This window comes from Vicia villosa, linkage group LG6, assembly GCF_029867415.1.
Source record: "Vicia villosa cultivar HV-30 ecotype Madison, WI linkage group LG6, Vvil1.0, whole genome shotgun sequence".
Classification (NCBI taxonomy): domain Eukaryota; kingdom Viridiplantae; phylum Streptophyta; class Magnoliopsida; order Fabales; family Fabaceae; genus Vicia; species Vicia villosa.
The window spans coordinates 102,464,265-102,489,397 of NC_081185.1; the positions used below are offsets into that span (position 1 = coordinate 102,464,265).

At 31.5% G+C, this 25,133-nt stretch overlaps 2 protein-coding genes across 2 annotated transcripts; one reads left to right on the top strand and one right to left on the bottom strand.

Moving 5' to 3' along the window:
- Positions 1-300: 300 nt before the first annotated feature.
- On the bottom strand, positions 301-2,120 carry LOC131609440 (soyasapogenol B glucuronide galactosyltransferase-like). The gene has a single exon (XM_058881131.1). The coding sequence runs from the start codon at positions 2,038-2,040 to the stop codon at positions 523-525; it is 1,518 nt and encodes a 505-aa protein (XP_058737114.1). The 5' UTR covers positions 2,041-2,120; the 3' UTR covers positions 301-522.
- Positions 2,121-20,789: 18,669 nt separating this feature from the next.
- Positions 20,790-23,134, top strand: LOC131609442 (uncharacterized). The gene has a single exon (XM_058881134.1). It carries the CDS (start codon positions 21,218-21,220, stop codon positions 22,784-22,786), a length of 1,569 nt encoding a protein of 522 aa, XP_058737117.1. The 5' UTR covers positions 20,790-21,217; the 3' UTR covers positions 22,787-23,134.
- The last annotated feature ends 1,999 nt before the right edge of the window (positions 23,135-25,133 follow it).

The following is a 25,133-nucleotide window of genomic DNA, read 5'->3' on the forward strand; positions in this document are numbered from 1 at the left end:
CGTTTTCTTAGCTCCCAACAAAGCAGTTCATTCAGTATCTTTTGGGAAAAGATCTCTTTCAAATTCTCGGGTATAAAACTCACTTCCTCTAAACTATAATGGAATAAGATCAATGGTATTTATCATAATTAATAGGAAATATTATTCTTCATAATAAGTGATTGAAATAACAACATACAAGCATGAATGATCAAATGCCTTCTTTTAATCAGCTTGTGTATGCATGCGTAAAAAATCTCTGCAATACAAATTGTTTTGCATTTGTTTTTGCATTGCTAGGTTTTCTTATTGAGAGGTAACCACATGTTGTTCAACGAAATGCCCCAATGGAGTCAGGTTTATTTGATTCTGGTTACAACCTTACAGTGTAAACAACAAAATTGAATTCTACTTAAAATCTTTCTCTTAGCTTAATATGAAAATTGCTTAGTAAAACAAGAAAAAAAAACTAACTTCTTTTATAACCATAGCAGTACACTTCCTGAAGTACCAAGATTACTCATTCATTTCAATTACCTAATCTTATTTCTCACCATTTGCTTTAGACTTTTTCAATGATTTCAGCTCATCAATCAACTGAATCAAGTTGTTGTAAGAGTCTCCATCTTTCTCTATAGTCCTCTTGGAAGCATCCCCAAGCTTTTTTGCTCTAATCCTCATTTCTTTGCTCTCTTGGCCACTTCCCATCAAAATCTCAACAGCCTTGGCAATATCTTCCCTTCTCACCACTACATCTTCACCAATGCTAAGCCAAAACTTGTTCACTTTTGATCCAACAGAAACTCCAATTTTCAAAACATCAACAACCAACTTCTCATTGTAAAATTGCTCACCAAACATAGGCCATGTGATCATTGGCAAACCAACACTCAAGCTTTCAAGAATTGAGTTCCAACCACAGTGAGTAACTATCCCTCCTGTTGCAGGGTGATCCAATATCACAAGCTGTGGTGCCCAGTTCCATATGATATACCCCTTGTTGCTTTCTTTCATCCTTTCCTCAAAACTTTGTAAGAAACCTTCTACATCCTCATCTTTATCCTTTTCTCTAACAACCCAAATGAAATTATGACTTGAATTTTCAAGTCCATAGGCTATTTCCACAATCTGTTCATGAGAAAGCCTAGTAAGGCTTCCAAAACTTACATACAAAACAGACTCATTTGGCTTAGTATTAAGCCAATTTAACAATTCTCCCTCTTTTCCAATGTCTCCTCTATTGGAATTATTATCATCATCTTTGTTAATCCAAGTTGAAACTGGCCCCACACTCCAAGATTTGATTCCTATTGTAGTTTTATTAAGTTTCTCATAATCACTTTCAAGTTCATGAAAACTATTGTATAGTGTTCCATAGCTTCTTTTCTCCGATTCAAATATTGGGCCAAATATTGCACCGAAAGAGCCTGTTGCTGAGTTCTTAGTCCTAATCCAATCAGCTAGCATCAAAGGTGTCATCTCAATGGTATGAGGCAAACAAGGAATAGTAAATTTTTGTGTATCAGAAACTAAATCATCATGAGGTCTATACTTTCTGATAAAATGAGATGCACAGTTGGAGAAATAGCTTGAGCTGTAATAGTAAAGCCTTGGAATGTTTAGTTTTGCAGCTGCTTCCACAGTCCAAGGAAGCATCATATCAGTGACTATGCAATCGGGTTGAAGATCTTGAAACAGAAGCTCAATTGGATCTTGGAGCATCGATAATCCACGACTGATTTTACCAAACATTTCAAAGGAAGTGGCATCTTTGATATTTTCAACACCATGAGGGAGACCAACTTGAGCTGAAGGGAAGTGAATGAGGTGAGTTTTGATGGAGTATCCTGAATTGAAGTCACTGTCTATGGATCTTTGGAAGGTTGAAGCATTGGCATGTGTGGTGATAATGGTAACGTTAACACCATGTTTGGCAAATAGTCTTGCAGTGTCTATCATTGGAATCATATGTCCAGGGGTTGGATATGGAAGAAAAATAACATGAAGTTGGTTATGGGATCTTTGAGACTCCATTCTTTTAGAATCACCGGAAATAGACATGAAGAAAACGTAAAAGCTGTACTATTTAAAACAGACATAAAATTTTATTTTAAAAACATACTATTTTGTTAAAATATGAGTAGCATTATGTTCCCATAGTTGTGTGCTTGACATGTTTTTGGTTGACGTTGGAATTGCATCGGTTGTTAATACATGAGATCTGTTGGCAATGTTCCTAACTTACACATGTATCGGTGCTTGCAACATGTCGTTCAGTTATACTTTCCTAATTTCCACATGTATTGGTGCTTGTTTATGTCATTCATTTTCATTTATTTTTAAATGGTCTTCTTTTAAAAATGTAAGACAAGACAATATTCCACATGTATTGGCGGCAAACCCCAGTTATTTTATTATTAGTGAAAGTAGGCAACCGTGGAGCCTATATTCCTACAATTTTTTTTCAATATCATTCTAAATTTGTCTATTGAGAATTGTTAAGAGTTTTTGAGTTATTCTAACCGAATAACACTGACTGTAGGGGTGATCAAAACCAAACCAACCCAATAGAAAACCGCAAACCAAACCAAACCAAACCGAAACCGCAAAAAACCGCATTTGGTTCGGATTAGTTTGGGTCAGTTTTTACAAAACCGCACGGTTCGGTTCGGTTTGCGGTTTGTATTTTGTAAACCGAACCAAACCGAATCAAACCGCACTATGTTACAACCTAAATTTTACTAACTCACATCCAACCCAAATTTAAACTTATTATACATGAGCATTATGATTACGAACAATTTTCTCATCCTTACACATATAATTTCAGTCCCGATCTTCTAAAATCTCTAATAACATTATCGCACCTTCTTTGCCACATACATCTTCCCTCTTCTTCTATAATCTCCACTCTCTTATATTCTTTCTTTTTCACCTTCTCATTTTTATGTAAATATTTCGTATTTCAATTTTGTTTTTATCGCGTATCTTCTTCTCTAATCTCTCAAGTGTCAACACTTTTTTCTTTTTCACTTTCACTAATCTTTCGTCTCTTCTATTTTTCTGTTTCGTTATAATAATTTTTATATTGTTTTATGCTATTATTTTATGTTTAATATTCCACTTTTGTCTAATTTAATTTTTACATATTAAATGGAAAATTATTGTCAAAATATGACGAGTTTTGTTGTTATTTGATAGTGTATGAATGTATAAATACAAAATTATGTTATCATCTATATGTGTATGTATGGCTCAATAAAATATTTGTAAAAAACCGAACCAACCGAACCGAACCAAACCGCATTAGTTTGGTTTGGTTTGGTTCGGATTTTTTTTAAAAGCCAACCAAACCAAACCAAACCGCACTGTTTTTTCTCTTGCGGTTCGGGTGATTTTTTTCGTCAAAACCGCCCAAACCGCACCGCGAGCACCCCTAACTGACTGTAATAGGTTATAGACATCAAAATAAATTAGGAAAAATTATTTTTGAAGTTAGCATAATTGGGTACGCATATACAGTAATTGGTTATCACCGTTAGTTATTTTTTGTATTATTAGCTGTAATCGGTTACAGATTTTGTGTAACCGGTTCGAGTTTTTGTTTTTTCTCTTAATTGACTTGTTGTTTTGTATTCCAATCACTTGTATTTATATCAGTTGTATTTATACTTTAGAGATATGATTGTTATTGTTAATGAAATGAAATAGAAAATTTGTACCCTCAATTATCTCTCTCTAGTTCTCCTTTATCTTTTTTCTCTCTATCACTCTCCACATTCAAACCCTCCATTGTTTTCAAAAGAGTGATTCTAAGTTTTAACATTTGGCATTCGGTCAAAAAAATTATAACATTTGGCATCAATAGCTTAATTCGATCCACCTAACATCTAGAGTGCAACAAGAATTATGTCTCCAATGATAGAGTCCTACAAACCTACCCCTCCGTGATGCGAAGAATTACGACAAATGGTGCAAGCAACAAGGTGTTGTTTGGTTACCAAGATGTTTTTGAAGTAATCAAAAATGGGGTGAGTCCCTTAGTCGAAAGTGTAATAGATGCACAGCGAGCAACACATAAGTAAGAGAAGACAAAAGATTACAAAGCGTTGTTTTTTATCCATCAATGTGTGGATGGCGACAACTTTGAGAAAATTGGTGATTGTGAATCGTCAAAGCAAGCGTGGGAGATCTTGAAAAAGGAAAATGTACGGGCTGACAATGTGAAGGTGGGGAGGTTACAAACTCACAGACGTCAACTCGAATTAATTCAAATGGAGGAAAAGAAGACAATCAACAATTACATGACAAGAATTACTTGATTGATGAACCAAATTAAGTCATGTGGAGAAACTGTTACTGAGCAGAATGTTGTATCGAAATTATTGTGTTCTTTGATGGCAAGATTTGACAACATTGTGGTGGCGATTAAGGAATCGAAATATCTTGTAACTATGAGCAAAAAGGAGATTCAAAGCTCTCTTAAGGCTCATGAGCAAAGGGTGGAAGAAAGAAATAAGAAGTCGAAAGAAAAATGCTTCATGAATAGTAAAGGAAATTTTCAGAATTTTGGTGGAAGAGAGTCTTAAAATTCAAAAAATTTGACTTGTCAAAAGAGTGAGAGCAGCTGCAACAAGAATGGTGATCAAAACAACATTAGAGGTTAAAAGGGAAAGTTTGACAAGAGCCTGATGCAATGCTACTATTGTCAAAAGTTTGGTAATTATGCAAGAGATTGTAATGTGAATAAGAAAGAACCTCAAGCAGATGTAGCCAAGGTCACAAGACAAGAGTTTGATGATGATAACACACTCTGTCATGATCACGAAAGGTGAATGCAGCAATAAGCTGCGGGATAGCAACAACAACATTTTCGAGAACGCTACCGAAATGTGTTTTAACTGGTTACGTAAAGACAACCGTCAGTTACACGCAGAAGAAAATGTTATGGTGACTGGGAGAGAAAAAGTTCAATGCAACAAAGAATGGTATTTGGATTTTGTTTTTCAACGTATATGATGGTGAGGAAGGATTGGTTTGTCAAAATCAATCAAGGCATGAAGAATAAAGTGAAATTCACATATGACACCACTTTAGCGACCGATGGTACCGGTGATGTTTTGATCATGAGGGGAATGGTGGGTATTCCTTGATCAAAGATGTATTGTAAATTTCTAGAATCAAATGTAACCTTTTAAGTATTGGCCAATAAGACTCTGCGCGTTATGGATGCAAACACGGTTTTGATTCTTAAAGCTTCTATGACTGCCAATAGAACTTTCAAGGTTGAGCTGAAGGTTATGGAGCATAGGTGTCTTGCTATAGCGGCTAGTCGAGAAGAATGGATATGACACTACCGTCTTGGGCATCTCAATTTTAGAGATCTCAAGGCATTGCAAAAGAACAAAATAGTATTCAGATTGCCAATCATCAACATACCAGCTGCAATTTATGAAAAGTGTGTGTAAGCGAAGCAACACAAGGGTAAATTCAGCAATGATGCAGGTTAAAGAACCAAGCATCTCCTTGAGGTGGTGTATTCCGATGCGTGAGGGCCTATGTAAGTTGATTCGGTTGGTGGCAATAAATATTTTGTCACAATATCGACGATTATAGTAAAAATTTATGGATGTATCTAATCAAGAGAAAGGATGGGGTATTTGAAGTGTTTAAGAAGTTAAAGTCCATGGTTGAGCAGCAAAGCGGTCACAAACTCAGTTCTCAAAACAGATAGGGGAGGTTAATATGTCTCAAATGACTTTGGAAAGTATTATAATTAATAAGGGATGGTACATGAGGTAGTACCACCTTATACATCGCATCAAAACAGTGTTGCCGAAAGAAAGAATCAGTCAATTATGAACATGGTGAGAAGCATGTGGGAAGGGAAGAACTTGTCGAAAGAGTTATGGGGGAGAAGTTGTATCCACAACTTCCTATTTGTTGAATAGGTGTCCAACAGAGAATTTTGAGAAGATAACACTAGAAGAGGCATGGTTTGGGTTCAAACCAAATCTGAACCATTTAAGAGTTTTCGATTCCATAGCATATCGACATATTCTAGGATAACTTAGAAAGAAGCTGGACGATAAGGGTGAATTGATGACTCTTCTTGGGTATCATTCCATATGAGGTTACAAATTATATGATGCTGCAGACAGGAGGATTATGATCAACCGAGACATTGTGATTGATGAGTTGAAGTAATTACAATTTTGCAAATTTGTGATTGAGACGTTGGTTACCAGCAGTCTGTAACTAGTTACCATAAAGCTGTAACCGGTTACACCTTCGAAATTTCATATTTTGCAGAATTGGGAAGTGCGGAAACGACACATGTCGAAGCCCGAAAGGAAGAGAACATTAGAAGATCAACAAGGAAAAGAGGTTTGCCCAAAAGACTGCAAGATTGTGAGATGTTCTGAGGCAACGAAGTCAATGATGATGGTGATTTCGTCCATTTTGCACTTATGGTCGAAACCGAACCCGTTAAGACGGATGAGACCTTGAGTGATCCAAAATGAATTTGTGCTATAAAGGAAGAGTTGGAATCGATTGAGAAAAATAATACTCGAAAGCTAGTTGATCCACCGGCAGGAAAGAAACTGATTGGTGTAAGATGAGTTTATAAAGTAAAAGCAAATCCCAATAATAAAAAATCAAATATAAGACTCGATTAATTATTAAAAGAAAATTGCAAAGAAAAAACATAGATTTTGAAGAGATAGTTGCACCGATTGCTATAATTAAAATCATAAGGTTAATAGTTGGTATAACGAATAAAAATCATGTCAATAGAATTTACATCCGCTCAATAAGTAACAAAGGTGATGATTTTTTTAAAACTTTCTTTACTAAATCTTCAACTACATCAGCACGATAACGTTAAAGAGTAGAATACTTCTTAATATCCATTCATAACAAACATCAGTTTGATTCATATAATTAATTTTGTGTAATCAATAAAAAAGTTGGATTGATATTGTTGTACTATGTAGTTATTACTAAAAAAGCATATAATAACGCCCTAATTTTAGAGGGAAAATAATGAAATAGTCATTAAAACTTGGTTTATGAGAGAAAAAATTATACTACTAATGAAAATATTAAATTTTTTCTTTTTCAATGAAAAAATAGTGATGCTGAAAATGACGTAACAATAATCATAATACTATTATTAATCTATAATAAGCTTTAGAAATTACAACAAGTCGGGTCGGTGCGGATTTCACACTATTCAAACTCGTACCTCAATCACCACCCGAACCCAAAAAATATTCACCCACACGCCACACCCGTTGGGTTTGGATTTTTTCACCCAAACTCGCCGTAAAATACATAAAATACATTTTTCTTACAATTTTTCTACAACTTTCCACAAAATATATATAAATAAATAAATATACGAATTTTCACCCGTTAACTCAGATTCAGATGCGAATGGACTCCGTGGATTTGGGTCTGATTGTCATGCCTCAGATTCAGGTGCGAATGGACTCCGTGAATTTGGGTCTGATTGTTATGCCTAATTAATATTTTCTAATCAAATCAGTGAACTAAAACAAATATATAGTGAACTAGTCAGTACACCCGTGCCATGCACGGATTTATTTAAATAATTGATAATAAATAAATTGCATTTGAAACATAAAAATAATAAAAAAATATTAATAATTTATCAATATATATTAGAATATAATTAATATTATATTGGGCTTTAGTCACATTATATTCACTATGGGCTTGTATGGCTAAATGGGCTTATACTACATTAGGTCCTATATATAAACATATGTAATCTATCCGATTTAATGATTCTATATACAGATTTCAATACATCTTTGCCGCCAATGTGCATTCATCATCTTCCCCAAGATGAACACATCACTCTGTAATATGGTATCAGAGCTTATGATTTTAACATTGCATGAAAATTGAGTTTTACAGAAATTAAGAAAGTTTTGGATATGTTGTCTTGTTTCAGATTTAGCATGCATAAGGAAAGTCCAAGTATACCTAGAGTGCTCATCCTCACTGGATTCAGGCCATGGCTGATGAAATTCAAGCTTTAACATCAAACAAAACTTGGATCATCACCACTCTGCCCCCAGGTAAGAAAACAATAGGTTGTAAGTGGGTTTTCAGAACCAAATATAATTCTGATGGCTCTTTAGAAAGGCACAAGGCAAGACTTGTTGCTCAAGGCTTCAAACAAATTGAAGGTATCGATTTTTTTCACACTTTTTCCCCTGTAGCCAAATTAACAACTGTAAGAATTATCCTTGCTCTTGCTGCCTCATTAAATCTTAGCTTATTTCAAATGGATGTACACAATGCTTTTTTACATGGTGACTTGGATGAGGAAGTATACATGAACTTGCCCCAAGGAATGACTACTTCTTCACCAAACCAAGTTTGTAAACTTCTGAAATCACTCTATGGATTAAAACAATCCAGCAGGTAGTGGTTTGAGAAGTTGTCTAAAGTTCTTCTCACCAATAACTACAAACAATGTGCTTGTGACCATTCATTATTCTTTTATAATTCTGCAGAATCCTTTACCTTTATTCTAATTTATGTAGATGATCTCTTGATTGCAGGAAATGACATTCAAATCATCAACAAAACAAAACAAATTCTGCATCAACACTTTCACTTGAAGGACCTTGGACCATTGAAGTATTTTTTGGGCATAAAAGTTGCAAGGAACACCACAAGCATCAATATCAACCAACGAAAATACACCCTCGATTTGCTATCTTCAGCTGGTCTTCTTGCTTGTAAACCGGCTAAAACGCCCATGGCTCGAGACACAAGACTCTCAGCAACTAAAGGCATCACAATGACTGACCCAACCAAATTCAGAAGGCTCGTGGGCCAACTCATATATCTTCTCAACACGCGTCCAGATATCGCTTATGCTGTCCAGCAACTAAGCCAACATATGCAAACACCTACTGACATTCACTACGAGGCTGCCCTGCGTGTTCTTCGATATCGTAAAAATACACCTGCACAGGGCATTTTCTTTTCAAGCAAACAACACCTACAAATCAAGGCTTTCTCAGACTCGGACTGGGCAACCTGCCCCGACACTAGACGATCCATCACAGGGTATTGCATCTACTTAGGACAATCTCTAGTCTCATGGAAATCAAAGAAACAACCAACGGTTTCACGAAGTTCCACATAAGCTGAATATCGATCCATGGCAACAACGGTATGTGAAATTCAGTGGATCACGAACCTTCTACAGGACCTCAAGATACCTCTTCATACACCTGCCAACTTGTACTGCGACAATGCTTCCTCCAGACACATTGCAAGTAATTCATCCTTCCATGAACGTACAAAAGATATAGACCTCGACTGTCATTTAGTAAGGGAAAAGCTACAAGAACGCCTATTTCATCTCCTGCCGGTTACTTCACTGCAACAACTTGCAGATGTTTTCACAAAACCTTTGGACACAACGCCTTTCCTTGATAATCTCTCTAAGCTAGGTCTGCATTCTATTTACTCCTAGCTTATGGGGGGCTATTAGAATACAATTAATATTATATTAGGCTTTAGTCACATTATATTCACTATGGGCTTGTATGGCTAAATGGGCTTATACTACATTAGGTCCAATATATAAACATATGTAATCTATCCGATTCAATGATTCTATATACAGATTTCAATACATCTTTGCCGCCAATGTGCATTCATCATCTTCCCCAAGATGAACACATCACTCTGTAATAATATAAATAATAGGATAATTTTCTTGATAAAAGCTTATACGAAAAAGTGATTAAAAGATAAAAACAAAAGTATCATTAGAACACATAAGAAAAATGAAAAAAAAGTAAATAGAATAGTAACTATATAACATAAAATGAAAATTTATATATGGTAAATAATACAATGGGTCCTCTAACACATATATTTTTAACGGGAGAAAAAAAATTAAATGGTAAAATAATAAAATTTGTAGAGCTTAATAAAATAAATTTCAATAAAATGAAATTCGAGCATACTTAGGTAGGTTATGTGTTGAAAATTATAGCATTTAGATGAAAGATAAAATTTATGAGCATATCTCAAAGTAAAATAAAAGGGTTTAAATCATTTAAATTGTTTTAGAATAGGATTTTACTTAAAACGGTTTTTACTTGCGCTTTAACATGAAATGCTGACCTAAAAACGTGAAATCTATAAAATTTAGATTTTAAATCGAGATTTTAACAACCTTATTTTGTCTGCTGAGTGTTTTGTGGTAAAAGTTTTGGATCAGTCTCATGATGAATTATCATACTCAAAGTTTGAGTAAATATTCACGATGAGCAGTGCATTGTTGATGCTCTAGTTTTAATAAATCACATGCTCTTTCTTTGCTCTTTGTATGACTCATAGATTTAAATGGTGATAGTACAATTAATTTTTACACAGTCATAATAAAATTAATTATATTTTATTTAATATAAATGTCTAATAAAATAAGTTAATGGAATTGTGATTAGTAGAGACAACGAAAAAACCTAATATATGAAAAAAAAATTAATTATTATTATGGTTAAATAAAATATTGTTTAGAATTTTATATATTAATATTATTATCTATCAAATATTGTTATCAGAGTTAGATATTATTTACTATTCTCTATATTAATATTATTATTTATTAAATATGATGGAAAACTTGAAACCATAATTGACCTTCAAAATGAAAGAAGAAATACTATAGGAGTTATTTTATTTTTTTTTAAAATTAAATTAAATAATTGATAATGTGATGTGCGTAATGGACTTGTGGTTATTCTATTTAGTTAAGTAATTGGAACTATAGAGGATGGCATTTTACGGTTGATAATGGTTATTAAAATTAGGAAATGTGTGAGCTTTTTGATTTTTTTGTTAATTAATTAAGTAATTGAAAATTTTATTTAACTAAGTAGCTATAAACGTGTGATGTGGAGCTGTTTTATTTAATTAAGTTTTACAGTTTAATTTTATTATATTAATTATGAATATTGTTTATTATAGTTTTTGGCGGAAAAGTTTGATAGAAAAACTTTTAAGATTATAATTTATTGCTAGCCGTCAACCCGTGCGATATATAGGAAAATTTATTGAATTATTATTAATAAACACATACTTAAAATTTTATTTAATTTATTTAAGTATTTCATATAGAATGTTTTTATTATAAAAATGTCAAACAATTTAATGTTTTGTATAGTATGAAATTTTTTTAATATGATTGTAAAAAAATTGAAAAGTGTAAAATTGTAAAAAAAAACCATGTACACGTCTAATTTTTATTAATCGACTTGAGTTATATATGTAAGTATTAGAATTCAAAAATAAAATAAATAAAAAATAGACAAATGTAATAAACAAAAAAGGGAAAAATAATAAATAAATGAACAAAAATATTAGTAAGACATGGAAATAAATTATAGAAGGATAAAAAAACTAAATTCTGTAACAAATTAATAAAAATTGAGTTATTTAATTAAAAATATTTTAACTTCATAACAAATACTTATATTTTGTTTAACAGCAAATAATACTAGTGGAAAAAATAATAAGATAAAAAACTAAATAAATTTTATTTTAGAAGCCAAAAATATTTTCATTAAGATGAGTATGACTAAGTAAGTGGTGGTGGTGATTTGTAAATAGATTAAAATAAAATAAAATGAGATTGTGACAGTGACGGTGATAGTGACAATGGTTGGAAGAGAGAAATAGAGAGAATGAGTAAAATGAAACAGTTGTATATAAATGTTTTTTATATATTGATTGTGTTTTAAATTTAAAAAATTTAAAATAATTGTTATATTTGACTACTAAATACAAAGTTTATAAAAAATAATTACAAACATCGATAAAATCAGAGTTACACCACATATTATAAGATTGAAAAATTGAATAGTAAAAGTAAATTTAAAAAATAATATTTGGTTGATTTGGTTTATATCATTGAATTATAAAATTTGAACTAAATAAATCAATGAAAAATAGGATGTGGTTTGCTAACGTTTTTTCTTCCTCGCTTGTTGACGGCAAACTTGAAATTTATTTTGAATTAAAATGTAAATATTATTTAATACATACATAATTCTGTCACATTCACAATAATGACATTAAATAATCTATATTATTCCCTATCATTTTTTTTATGCAGTCACGGAAACAAAATATAAACAAAGAATATTTGTAAAAAGAAATTTCAATCTTTCCTATTTGATTTGAAGTAGCTTAAGAGTCTTTGCATATTCATTGGATAATCTGATTTAAAATTCTGAAGTCAACTTAGTACATCTTGCAACCATGTGTTCACTCAGATTAAAATATAAATAAAAGAAATAAACTGTAAATATTGCATAATACATAAATTTTGGCGGAAAATTTTGACGGAAGAAGTTGTAGGATTATTATTATTATTATTTTATTATTATTATTATTATTATTATTATTATTATTATTATTATTATTATTATTATTATTATTGTTTATTAATTTATTAATTATGGGAGATTTGGGTCTGATTGTCATGCCTCAGATTCAGGTGAGAATGAACTCCGTGAATTTGGGTCTGATTGTTATGCCTAACTAGGATACCCGTGCTACCGCACGGGTCTGGTCGAGGTTTCACATTACATGTATCCAAATATCACTTGTAAAGTTCTGTTATATAAATCAATCATATATATTTAACCAAAATGCAAATAAATTTTAGTCAATGTTAATCTCAAAAACATAATAGTTAACCATGAAATAGCTAATAATACATCAAATTTTTTTTTAGCTCTTTAAGTATAAACAATAAACATATGGATTCATATTACACGTATGAATGACTAAATTATTAAATATGATATAATTTTAATTAAGAAATTAAACATAGTTAGAGAATAAAATTTATTAAACATATTTGAGATATTAGCTTATTTTTTCAAACCTAAAATGTATGCAATTTCCCGTCAAATATTAAAAGTTTCTACGTTTAATGTATACTTAAAATATTTAAAAATTAAACAAATAATAAAAATATGAATATGTTAATAGAGTAATTAGATCTTGAATATGTACAATTAACAAAAAAAATAGAAATAACCTATGTATGGTAAATAATATATATTTATTCTCATATATTTAAAATAATCACATTAGTCTCCATTGGGTAGTGTAATAAATATAAAATCTCAAATTTAAAATGCTTTGTAACTTATTCCCGTTTATAAAAACAATCATAGTTTATTCAATTTCTAAAATTGACTATATTAATAAATTTTTATCTTTTATCATTATTTGTTATGATTACCATTTATCATTAAATTTTCAGGACTATCCATTAACATATTTTTAACATGATTACAATTATGAAGTTAATTTGAAAAAATTCAGATAAATTTTAGTTATTTCATAAGTTTATAAAAATTACAAAATCTCAATTGATTTTGTTTTATTTTATTAACCTTTTTATAAAAGTCTAAATAATTTCAAAATAAATTTTATCTCAAATAAATATCTAAATAATTAGAAAATAATTTTTATTCTTATATTTTTATAATGAAAAACTAAATATTTAACTTTGGAATAAAAAAAGTTATAAGTTGTAGTAAAAAGTTATAAATATTATCTCTATTTTCTAGATTCACATTACATGTATCAATGACTAAATTATTAAGTATCACACCATGTTTTCAGTTGGATATATAACATTAATATAGTTATAACTTATAAGAATTTATCAACTTTTAAATGTGTTTGGAATATCAAACATAATATTATTTATTTTGCAATTCATAAATATTTACGTAGTTTCAATTATATACTAATTATATGTTACATCTTTTAAGCATTGATCCGTATTTATAATAAATCGTACGATTATTTTTATAAAAAAAACATCATTATAGAAAGTTTGAATAAAATTTAATTAAAAATTTTAAAATGAAAAAAAATCAAATGGTTTAAGTTTGGCTATAATTTTAAACATGCCCAATAATATACATTAAATTGTGTTTTTATAATGTTTATTTTAGTTTTTGATTAAAATAATTTTAAGATAGATTTAAGTTTAATCAATATTTTAGATACTTTTATTTAAAGAATGAATTAAGATAATAATTTTGTATAAAATATGTCACAAACTATTATTATTATTTTTCAGTTAATTTAAAATAGTATTATCCTATTTAATATGTCTCAATCAAATATTTAGTTATACCACAAAAATTATATATATATATATATATATATATATATATATATATATATATATATATATATATATATATATATATATATATATATAGAGAGAGAGAGGGCATATCATATGAGAAAGACTTTTTTATATGAGAATGTGAGAATGTATATGAACCATTGGTTTTTAAAATAAATGGTGGAGATTATAAGTGAATCTTTTTTTTCTCTCTCTTGCATCTTGAAATAAATGAAGTAAGAGAGAAAAAAAAGATTCACTCATAATCTCCACCATTTATTTTAAAATCCAATGGTTCAGATTCATTCTCACATTCTCATATAAATATGGCATTCTCATATGATATGCCCTATATATATATATATATATATATATATATATATATATATATATATATATATATATATATATATATATATATATATATATATATATAGTAATGAATACAATGATTTATTGTGTTCATTAATTTATTCCATATATGCTATTGAAAGCTTATTATACAATTTTGATTCTTCACGAATAAAATGCGCATACTTTAATACAATAAAAATATGGAACAATTATGAAACCTTTTATAAACAATATCCCTAAAATCCATTTTAGTAATTATAATTAGTCTGTTTTATAATTATAGGATATAATTATAAAATAAATTTATGTTATAAAGTGATTTTTTTTTTGAAATCTATACATATTTTTTTTAAGGGTCATGCTAACGAGTGCCCCAGGGGCACTGGTTAAGCATTCCAAATTAAGAAAATATTCTAGATTCAATGCATTGAATAGACCTAAAAAGTTAATTATTTATATTTTCAATGCATTTAATACATATATTTTGGGTAAAAACATATCTTCTTACTTTATTAAACAATGCTCAACTTACCTTTTTAATCTCTTAACCAGTGCCCCTGGGGCACTCGTTAGCATTACCCTTTTTTTAATTATTATTTGCCACTTTTTGAATTCATCATTTGTTTTTAAATTTATAAATGCATTGAAAATTGAAAGCGGTCACTTGATACATATTTCTTCATACTATTAATAATTATGAAATAATTACACATTATGATTGCAAGGAATTAGTACCCGTGTTATTGTAATTTTGAATTTTATGGATTTTATTTTATTTATTTAAATAAATTCCATAAATAAACTTGAAACATTATAACTCAAGTCCACTACACGGTTATTGTAAACATATGCATGTATCAATATTATTAGAAAAGCCAATAAATTATATTATTTAAATTTCCAATCTGTTCTTATGAATTTGAAAGGTATTTTAATATTTATTATATAAATTAACAATTACATTAATTAAACTATTCAATTGATTTTAATCAATTATATTAAGTGTTTATTTTTAATTGAAGTTTATAAATGATTTTTTTTTTACACACAAGGAAAGGAAAGATAAAAAAAATCATAATTAACTAAATCGTGATTTTTTTAAATAATGATTTTCTTTTGTTAAATAGTAATTATGAGTTAAAAGAGAATAATTCAAAAGGTGTGTGATGTTTAGAGACCCACATAATCTATTTAAATAAATAATAATCATAATGAACATTGAAAGAAAACATTGGTATTAAAGTCATTGAACAATTAAAATGCATAAAACGATTCAGTCTTTTGAAAAAAAAGTAAAATTAAAAGGCATAAAGTGATTTAATTACATGTTTATTAAACTTGAAGCAGATTGAAAAGTTATAAAATGTTTTAATTTCCATTTAGTAATAATAAATTTAATTCAATAAAAAAATTAATAAAGTGATGAACATTTTAGTTCCAAATGAATAAGGCGATGATTGTTGTACACTGTCAGCAAATTCTACTCCAAATGAAATGGAACTCCATCAGTTGTTGCATAATGCAGCTATAGAACCCAAACAAATTCTTTAGAAAAATGAAAGGTCTACAGTAATGGAAGTGCAGGCATTTAGGTTTTCAAAAATAAACTTTATACACCCAAGCCACCCAAATGTTATTATTGTGTTTTTTTCACAATCAAACAGAATAATTGCGTTGAATATAAACATTACTTTGTAGAAAGATGGCCTGGCTGCAAAGGTAACAAAAAAGTTTAAATTAGAATGTAAATCCATTTCTATTCTTCCAGGTTATACCAAGCAAATAGCAGTGTGAAGTATATACTGACAGTGAAGTTTTTCTTTTCATTTAGAGAATTGTACAAATAAAATGAAGCCATATGCTGCAGCAAGTAATAACTTATGTATTATCCACAAACCCCACACGTCTGTATGAGGGCTTCCAACGGTGCAATTGAAAACGGAACACCAAATCAAAAGGATAAGACTGTGTACGGCATTGGCTAATACTAATATGCATAAGGATTTTCCTTATGCACCATGCATAAGTCTATCTAAGCCATTGGATCATGTTTTTAATCTAGTATTGAGTAATGAGTATTGAGTAATAACAATGGATGTTTAGAATTTGATCTAATGATCCAAGGGTCCATAATAATCTATGCACGGTGCATAGATTTTTATCTATGCACTGCACCCACTGTGTACCTTGATGACAAAATTAAAAGATTATAAAAATTAGATAACATCAGAGATCCATGTAAATGTATTCCATAGATTATTTTTTTTAAAAACAGAAAATGAGGTTTAGATCGATTTGTTCAATCCAATAAAAAAAATTCTGGTTAGAACGCATACAAATAGACCGATAAACAATGAGAACACAGGCAAACAATGAGAGAAAAATACATATCGGTAAATGAAGTTACGGATATGGATACAACTTAAGTTGGAGCAAAAGGACCAAATTGATATGAAGTCTGATTTTTGTCTTTAAGACCAAGCCCACTATCGTTTTCCATCATCTTTTGCTTCTTAAGATTCTAGCTGAAGTCTCCTCCCATGAACAAACCGGTTTTATTCCTCGTAAAGCTAATGTTTGTCACATCATTTCCAAATGCCCTCTTTTTACCGCTAACATTGTAACAACCACGTATCTATTTATTTGAATGCAGTTTTCTCAGATGCTTTTAACTATCTCAAATTTCTGCTCGGCATTCAACAAATCTGCGCAAATTCGAAAATGAAGATGGATAAGAGAGCAAAGGGAGAGGTGTGGAGAAGTATTGACAGAAACTTACGGTGGAAGAGTTGTTGGGATTGGGTTGGATGATTCATTGATTTCAGTGCTTCGGCAGCGGCGGTTTCTTCTTCCATTTACAATCTGCGATTTGTACGCCATGGTTTTTTTCTCCTTGTCTGATTTCTTCATCCTCTTCAAAGTATCAAGCGTCGCAAAAACAATGGTATTGTTAATCACCAACGAACCATCGCCCCTTTTGCTTCCACCACTAACCATTGTCAATCACCGCCAATAATAACTGCTTTACGCGTTAATTACCGTGGTAATAACTCCAATTTGTATTGTCCGTTCAAATCAAAATAGTGATGGAATTGACTAAAATCGTGAATCAGTACTTTGTATATTGAAATTCAAACATGGGTGAGATCTGGAATTTGGGGGAAGAACAAAATGTGAAATTGGGGTAAATTGAGAATAGGGTTTGGAGAAGAAATGAAAGAGAATGAGATAGAGGCGCTTCTATACGAAGAGAAAATTGAAAAAGTATAGAAAATGAAGAGATGATGAAATGGTGTAGGTTTTTTTTGTTTTCAAGTATGCCTCTTAAATACCAAATTATAGAAAATGAAGAGATGATGAAATGGTGTAGGTTTTTTTTTTTCAAGTATGCCTCTTAAATACCAAATTATACGTGCATTGAGGATGGTGAACTTTAATTTTCATTTAAAAGTGACTTTTGAATTTGGCACACTTTTTGTTAAAAGTATTAATGAGCAAGGGTCCTGTTCTGGACTGGGCCAAGGTTAGGCCCACTATGATTTTCGGCCCAATAAACCTCAGAGGCCCACGTTCCTCTACGGCCCTCCTACGCACTTAGGATGCCCATCTCAGACATGCTCGGCTGCCCTATATCCCCGGAGCATATGACACCCGACATGCTCGGCACTGACGACCCCGCAAGCACCTTCGTTGCCGAGGACTCTGCTCCGCGCAGGGTTCCTTCACATTCAACCCTCCGAACAACTCGGATTCCACGTGGCTCCGGAAAGACCGCGTCTCCCTGGAACTTCGGAGCGGTTAGCCAGGACAGAGGGCATACACGCACCTCCGATATTTCCGCTCAAGAAACCTGGCAGTCTCCTAGTTGGGCTTGGGGATCCAACCCAATAGCGAGATCATGGCCCAGCGCTGGGGGCTATATATACCCTCTTTGATTAGAGGGTCAGGTATTCAATTCTTACTCACTCTTAGCTAGTACTTGCGCTCCTTTGCTCGTCAACTTACTTTGGCATTGGAGTACCTTGCAGGTACACCCCCCCTTTCTCCTTCCTAGAAGATCCAGTCCGAGCAGCCTACGACGATTCTTCTGATCAGGTACGATCAGGTAACAATTAGACAATTATATTTTCAATACAAATAATGACAATACAATTAGATAATAATATATAATATATAATAACAATTAAAAAAAAGAAAATCTAAAAAAATAAAAATAAAATCAACCAATCAAAAAGTGACACAATAGATAGCATTTAATGTCAAATGAATATGGTGACTTTATTTTTCAGAAGGACAAATTTACCTATGGAATTTGAACGGTTTTAGTTATTTAATCAGAGGGCTTAAAGTGTAATTATCAGGTACTTTACTTTTTATATATTATAATAGATAATAGATTAATATTTTCTAATCAAATCACTAAACTAAAACAAATATATAGTGAATTAGATTTAGAAATCAGCATTCATATTACTCCAATCATTTCAAAAATACTGTATATTTAACTTTTCGCGATTTTAAAAAAATTAAATCTAATTATAATTTTAGTCCTTTTATTTTATTTTTCTATTTTTGATTTTTCTATTTTAAAAATTACTAGTTTAGTCCCTTTTTTAAATTCTATGTGTAATTTTCGTTCTCCTATTTTAATTTGTTTTTGAAAATTAGTCCTTATTTTTGTCTATTTTCAACAAAAAAAAAAAACTCAAAAGAGTAATCAAAATCATGGTTTTAAACATGAGAGACAAAAAAAAAGGATAATAGACATTTACTCCCTGCCATATAAGCAAGATTCGGGTTATCCCCTATTAATTTTTTCTTTTGAATTATCCCCTGTATTTTTAGGGTACCCCTAAGAGTGTAAAAAACAGTGAAAAACCAGGGAGTAAATAAAAAAACAAGATTACAGGAGGTCCTAAAGGGTAAATCATAGAACTTTTCATATTTCAAGGGAGTAATTCAAAATAAATAAATAATAGGGGTAACCCGAATCTCGCCTATATGACAGGGGTAAATGTCTATTATCCCAAAAAAAACATTAAACAAAGCACCAAAAATTGCAATTAAGCCAAAAAATTAATAAATTACGTTAATTTAATAATAAGTTTAAAGATAGTGCACTGAAAGTATAAGCTAACTTTACACATACAACCAATTAAAATTCTTACACTTGTCATGTCATATTTTAATTAGATACATGGTTGTGATTGGTTGATAGTGTAAAAATACTTTCATTGTCATTGCATATCTCTTTTTCTCTTTAATAATTGAATTAATTTTATTTACTAAAATATTTTTGTTAATTATTAGTTTTTTTTGACAGAAAATAAATGATATTCATTCATTCAAATCGATAGAGTACATCGTTGCAATACAAATTCAAAATCGCCAAAAACAAAAAGGATGAATCTGCGAACAAATCCACAACATCCATGTTAATAGCATAAAACGGCAAATTGCATATGCCTACAAATATTAATGTATTGACTGTATTGAGATGTCCGAAATATTCATGCTTCCGGATCTGTAGCATTGACGGCACCAAAGTCATTGATTGAATCTGCACTAGATCGAAACTAATCTTTCAACCTGAAACAAATGAACACCGCACAAAAACGGAAAAACAAAATACTCGCACAAAGACGAGAAATCAAAATACACCACAGAAATATGGGAAATCAAAACAAAAGATGATCCACGAAATCACAAAAAAGACAAAAAAAAAAAAGTGTGAAAATCACTTATTTAAGTAATAGATAAACAAAAACGATTTAGAGGGGTGATTTTATATCAAAATTGATCCTAAATCATCCCTCTTTGAGAGAGAGAGGAAGAAAAAAGAAAACAAGTGACGGCTAGGATAAAAGAGGAGGAGGGAGTATATGTCAATTCATTCCTACATAAAAAGTACTTATTAATTATAGTTAGTTGAATAGTTAAGTAAAATGAAAATTTATAAATACAAATTTAATAATATGAAAAATTAATAATCTAAAAAATATTATTATTAAAATAAAATAATATTATTAAATAGAATATAAATATAAATAAAACACTTTAATAAGATAAAATTAGTAATCGATTGGTTTTCCTACCGTATCAGAAGTAGTAATTAGCATTATGCCAATAAGAAAGGTGATTTAATTAAGGTAAATATTTTAAAAACTTAGTAACGAACATGAACAAAAATAGAAATTAAATATATTTAATTATTCCCTCAAACATAGAAACTCGCAAAGACTGATCCTTGAGTAACGAGAAAGAGACTCCTCTGCTCTATCCACGCATCAGAATCCGCTTCGCTTTTCACTTTCCCTCTCACCGGTCTTTCCGGTTACCAGTCTCCACTGTCTTTTAATATTCTACCACCATCATCGCTGAGTCACACACCACCGAGTCACAGACTCGCTCTTTACTTCTCCACGCCAAACACAGAGAACAGACAAAAACATTCTTAACCTTGTTCTTGTTCATTCTCGAAACATGCATTCCCATTTTGCCCCTCGCGTTTTTCTCTATTTCCCAATCTCTGCCACCGAAACGAAACCCTTAATCGGAGCTAACCATACCTCAGCTAGATTCTGCTCCCGATGAAATAAAAATAAAAACTCCAATTTTTTTTTCTATTTTACATTTTTTTAATTTGATTTTCATTTTTCAGTAATGAAAAAAAAGTGCACAATGGCTACCATGGAACCTACCGCAGCGAAGCCTAGCTCATTCTGGAACCTTCTGAAACGGTTACTCCTCTCCGGAGTTTTCATCATCGCCATCCGTTTCGCTTACGTCATCTCCATCGCCGGCGAGTCATGCAACGTCGGTAATTTCTGCTTCTTCTCCCTACCAGAGACTCTCACCATCGCTATTACCGGCAACGATCCTTTCTCCGGTGAGTCTACTCCCGGCGGAGTTCGCGCAAACTCATCGATATCAGAGCTTTATTCCAGCAAAGAGTGGCTCGACAGTGTTCATTTCTACTCGTCGGTTTTTCATGACCTAATATCCGGCGGTTACCTCTCAACGGAGTCGAATTCACTCTGCGTTGAAACGCCGACCGGACGCGATGTTTTTGCTCTGAGAGAAATCGGCGTCCGGAATGCTATCGGAGTCTCGAAGAAATCAGTGAAGCCGCTTGTGAAATCGGGAAGCGGCGAACGAATTCCGTTCGGTGAGAATTACTTTGATTTCGTTTTCTCCGGTGAAGGCTCGTTCGCGAGGTCGGCGAAGCCGGCTGTATTCGCAGCGGAGATTGCTCGGACGCTGAAACCGGGAGGATTCGCGGTATTTCATTTCACAAAACCTAAAGATAGTTATAGTTTCAATTCATTCCTTGATTTGTTTCATTGTTTCAAAGTAGTGAAATTGCATGTTTTAGAAGGGTTTGATTCTTCATTGGCTTATATACATGAAACTGTGTTGAAGAATGAGTGTGTTAATGATGATGTTGCTGGTAAATTCGATAGTGATTATTACTCGAATGAAAAGTGTTATGTTCCGGGGTATAAGAAAGATTTGGTTAGGATTGCTGAGCCATTGATTGAAAAGGAACCATTGAAGCCATGGATTACTTTGAAGAGGAATATAATGAATATAAAGTATCTATCTTCAATGGTTGATATTAGTTTCAAGAATAGGTATTTGTATGTTGATGTTGGAGCTAGAAGCTATGGCTCTAGCATAGGATCTTGGTTTAGGAAACAGTATCCGAAACAGAACAAGACGTTTCATGTGTATGCGATTGAAGCTGACAAGACTTTTCACAAGGAGTATGGGTTGAAGAAAGGGCTTACTTTAATTCCTTATGCGGCTTGGGTGAAGAACCAGACGTTAAGTTTCGAGATTCATCGTAATCCTGGGGAGCATGTTGAGGTTAAAGGAAGAGGGATGGGTAGGATTCAGCCTTTGGAGTCAAGAGGGAAGGAGTTTGAGGGGGAGGTGGAGAAGATACAGGGATTCGATTTTGCGAATTGGTTGAAGAACACTGTTACAAAGAATGATTTTGTTGTGATGAAAATGGATGTAGAGGGTACTGAATTTGATCTGATACCAAGGTTGTTTGAAACCGGGGCAATCTGTTTGATAGATGAGATTTTTCTCGAATGCCATTACAATAGATGGCAGAGATGTTGTCCTGGGGAGAGGAGTTCGAAGTATGAGAAAACATATGATCAATGCTTGGATCTCTTCAATTCTCTTAGACAAAGTGGAATTCTTGTTCATCAATGGTGGTAATTTCCTGATAGGTGAAATTCTTCTATACTTGTTCTGTAACATTATTATTTTCATTTTATCCTTTTACAGATTTCTTTTTCAAAGTCCATAGATATCCCTTCGCCTCATTTCTATTTACCCTAGACTATAGAAATTAGAGAAGATTATTGTGTTACAGATTTCTTTCCATGTAAAAGATGGAACTGAAAATCAAAGCATTTCTTTCAATCAACTGTATTATTCTCTGCACAAGTTTCATCTCGTATATACTTTGAATAGATATGGAAATTGATAACTGAATTCTGTCATCTCTTATTTGTTTTTACTATGAAGAGAATTTGATTGTTCTATTTTGTCAGTTTGGTTTTAGTGTACTATGCAGATTAAAACTGTTGGTAGATTTTAAGGTCAAAAGCTCTTGGATGTTTTCACTTGAAAGCATGTGGTAGTTTTCTTTATGTTTCTTGCCATAAATGAGGTAGGGAACAAGATTGAACAGTTTTTTAATTTTGTAAAATTGTTGGTAATTTTTAGATAAGTTCATAAATAGTCTTGATTATACTTGCTTGAAGGGGAAGCAAGCAAGTACCTAAATTACTTCCAAGTAAGGTATAAGGATAGAAAGCTAAACCATAGACATTGCTATCACACCAACCTTTGCTGGTAAACTGTTAATTGGAGTTAAATACTCATTCCATGAATACTCCTAATATGTTAGTTCTTGGGTCTTTGTTGTCTTTGGAAAAATTACTAAGAGGTCATCTTCTAATATTTCCTCTTCTAGCCTTGCTATTATAAAGCGAAAAAAAATCTATGTGGGTTCCATTTCTTATTCACAGGGGGTCAATTTTTAAAGTGATGGGTCCAAATAAATTTCACTCTGATATTTTATTCAAAAGAATGTTATAAAGAAAAAGGATAATCAGCAGCATTTATCCTGTCTTTGAAAGGGAAAGGAAGATATTAGACGTAATCATTAAGTAAGATTAGTGTGAGACTTTACTAGTTTTGTTTAATTGGAATGTATTCCAGTAGTAGTGTTGCCTGTTGTTGAAACGTCATTTTCTCATGAAAGAAGCTAGTAAGCATTGGCGTGATTTCCATGGGACACACTGCGTGGACATCGACTTTGCAAGTTGCAACGCATAAAATTGTTGTTGTTCACATGCTATTTTTGACATCATATAAGTTTAAATTGTAAACATATTTTTAAAAATTGTAAATGCAAGTATTAGTAATATTAGTAATAAGTATAAAAATAAAAGAAATTGAGTGAAACTATATGTTTTGGTGGTGCATTGATGTTGTTATTTGTAGCTTTTTTTTCTTACTTGGGTTTGATTTGGACTGTGTGGGGTTGCCTTGCCACAACGATGGTAGTTAAAGAAAAACTAAAAGCACAACAAAAAGATCATTCTATTATTAATTAGTGACACCAACGACAACAGCCGAAATTCTTAATTATGAAGTGCAACTTAGCTGGAACAATTAAGATTCCACATTGATTGCAAACACATCACATGTTACCAAATGAAAAGGGGAAAACCATGTTCCATAATTGAGGAAAAAGAAGCAGCTTTAGAGATAAATATTTTAGTTTTTTTGTCTTACTAGTAGATCATATCCTGGAAGAGAATGATGGTAATGGAAAAAGTGGTAAAATTAGCAGAGTGCATTATTTACGGGATAGCTTCTCACTATTTTAATGTTGTTGCACATTGGAAGATCTAGATGTAGTAGCATAAATCAATTGTCCATAGCAACCACCACTAAATTTTGTGGTTCAGATTTCAGAATTCTTTATTGCCCGTGTATATTTTTGAGGTTAGGAGTGCATCAAGTGGACTTTCTTGTATAAACCTTCCAATGACAAACCAAACAACAACAGTTTACCAAGGATTACCAATCATATTGATAACTACTGACAGTAGACTAATGTCTTTTCTTCTTATGGTAACAACGAATGAGCATAGATGTATGAAAGTTTCATACTAAAAAAGTCCTTTTTGTTATTCCATTTTTTTTTTTTGAATTTCTTTAATTTTAAGTGGTCGAGAAGCATCTTAAAAAAAAAAAATCTTAAAATGCTCTTTAAAATTCGGAAATGTATTTCTGGACACAACTATTTTACACTAAATACATGTGTAAATGAATCACGCCTTTATTTTTGTTAGAAAAATGGTTTACAGATGTACTTCGTATTAACCCTATGTGCACCTCATGCATTTCTAACCGAGACACACTGACGAGTATATATGAACACCCTGGGAATCGATTGTAGATTCCTGCGATTTTCACAAGTTTATACCGTATCTTTATCTCACCAACGTGTAATATCCTCGTGATATCGAGTCATAATCGTACTCAA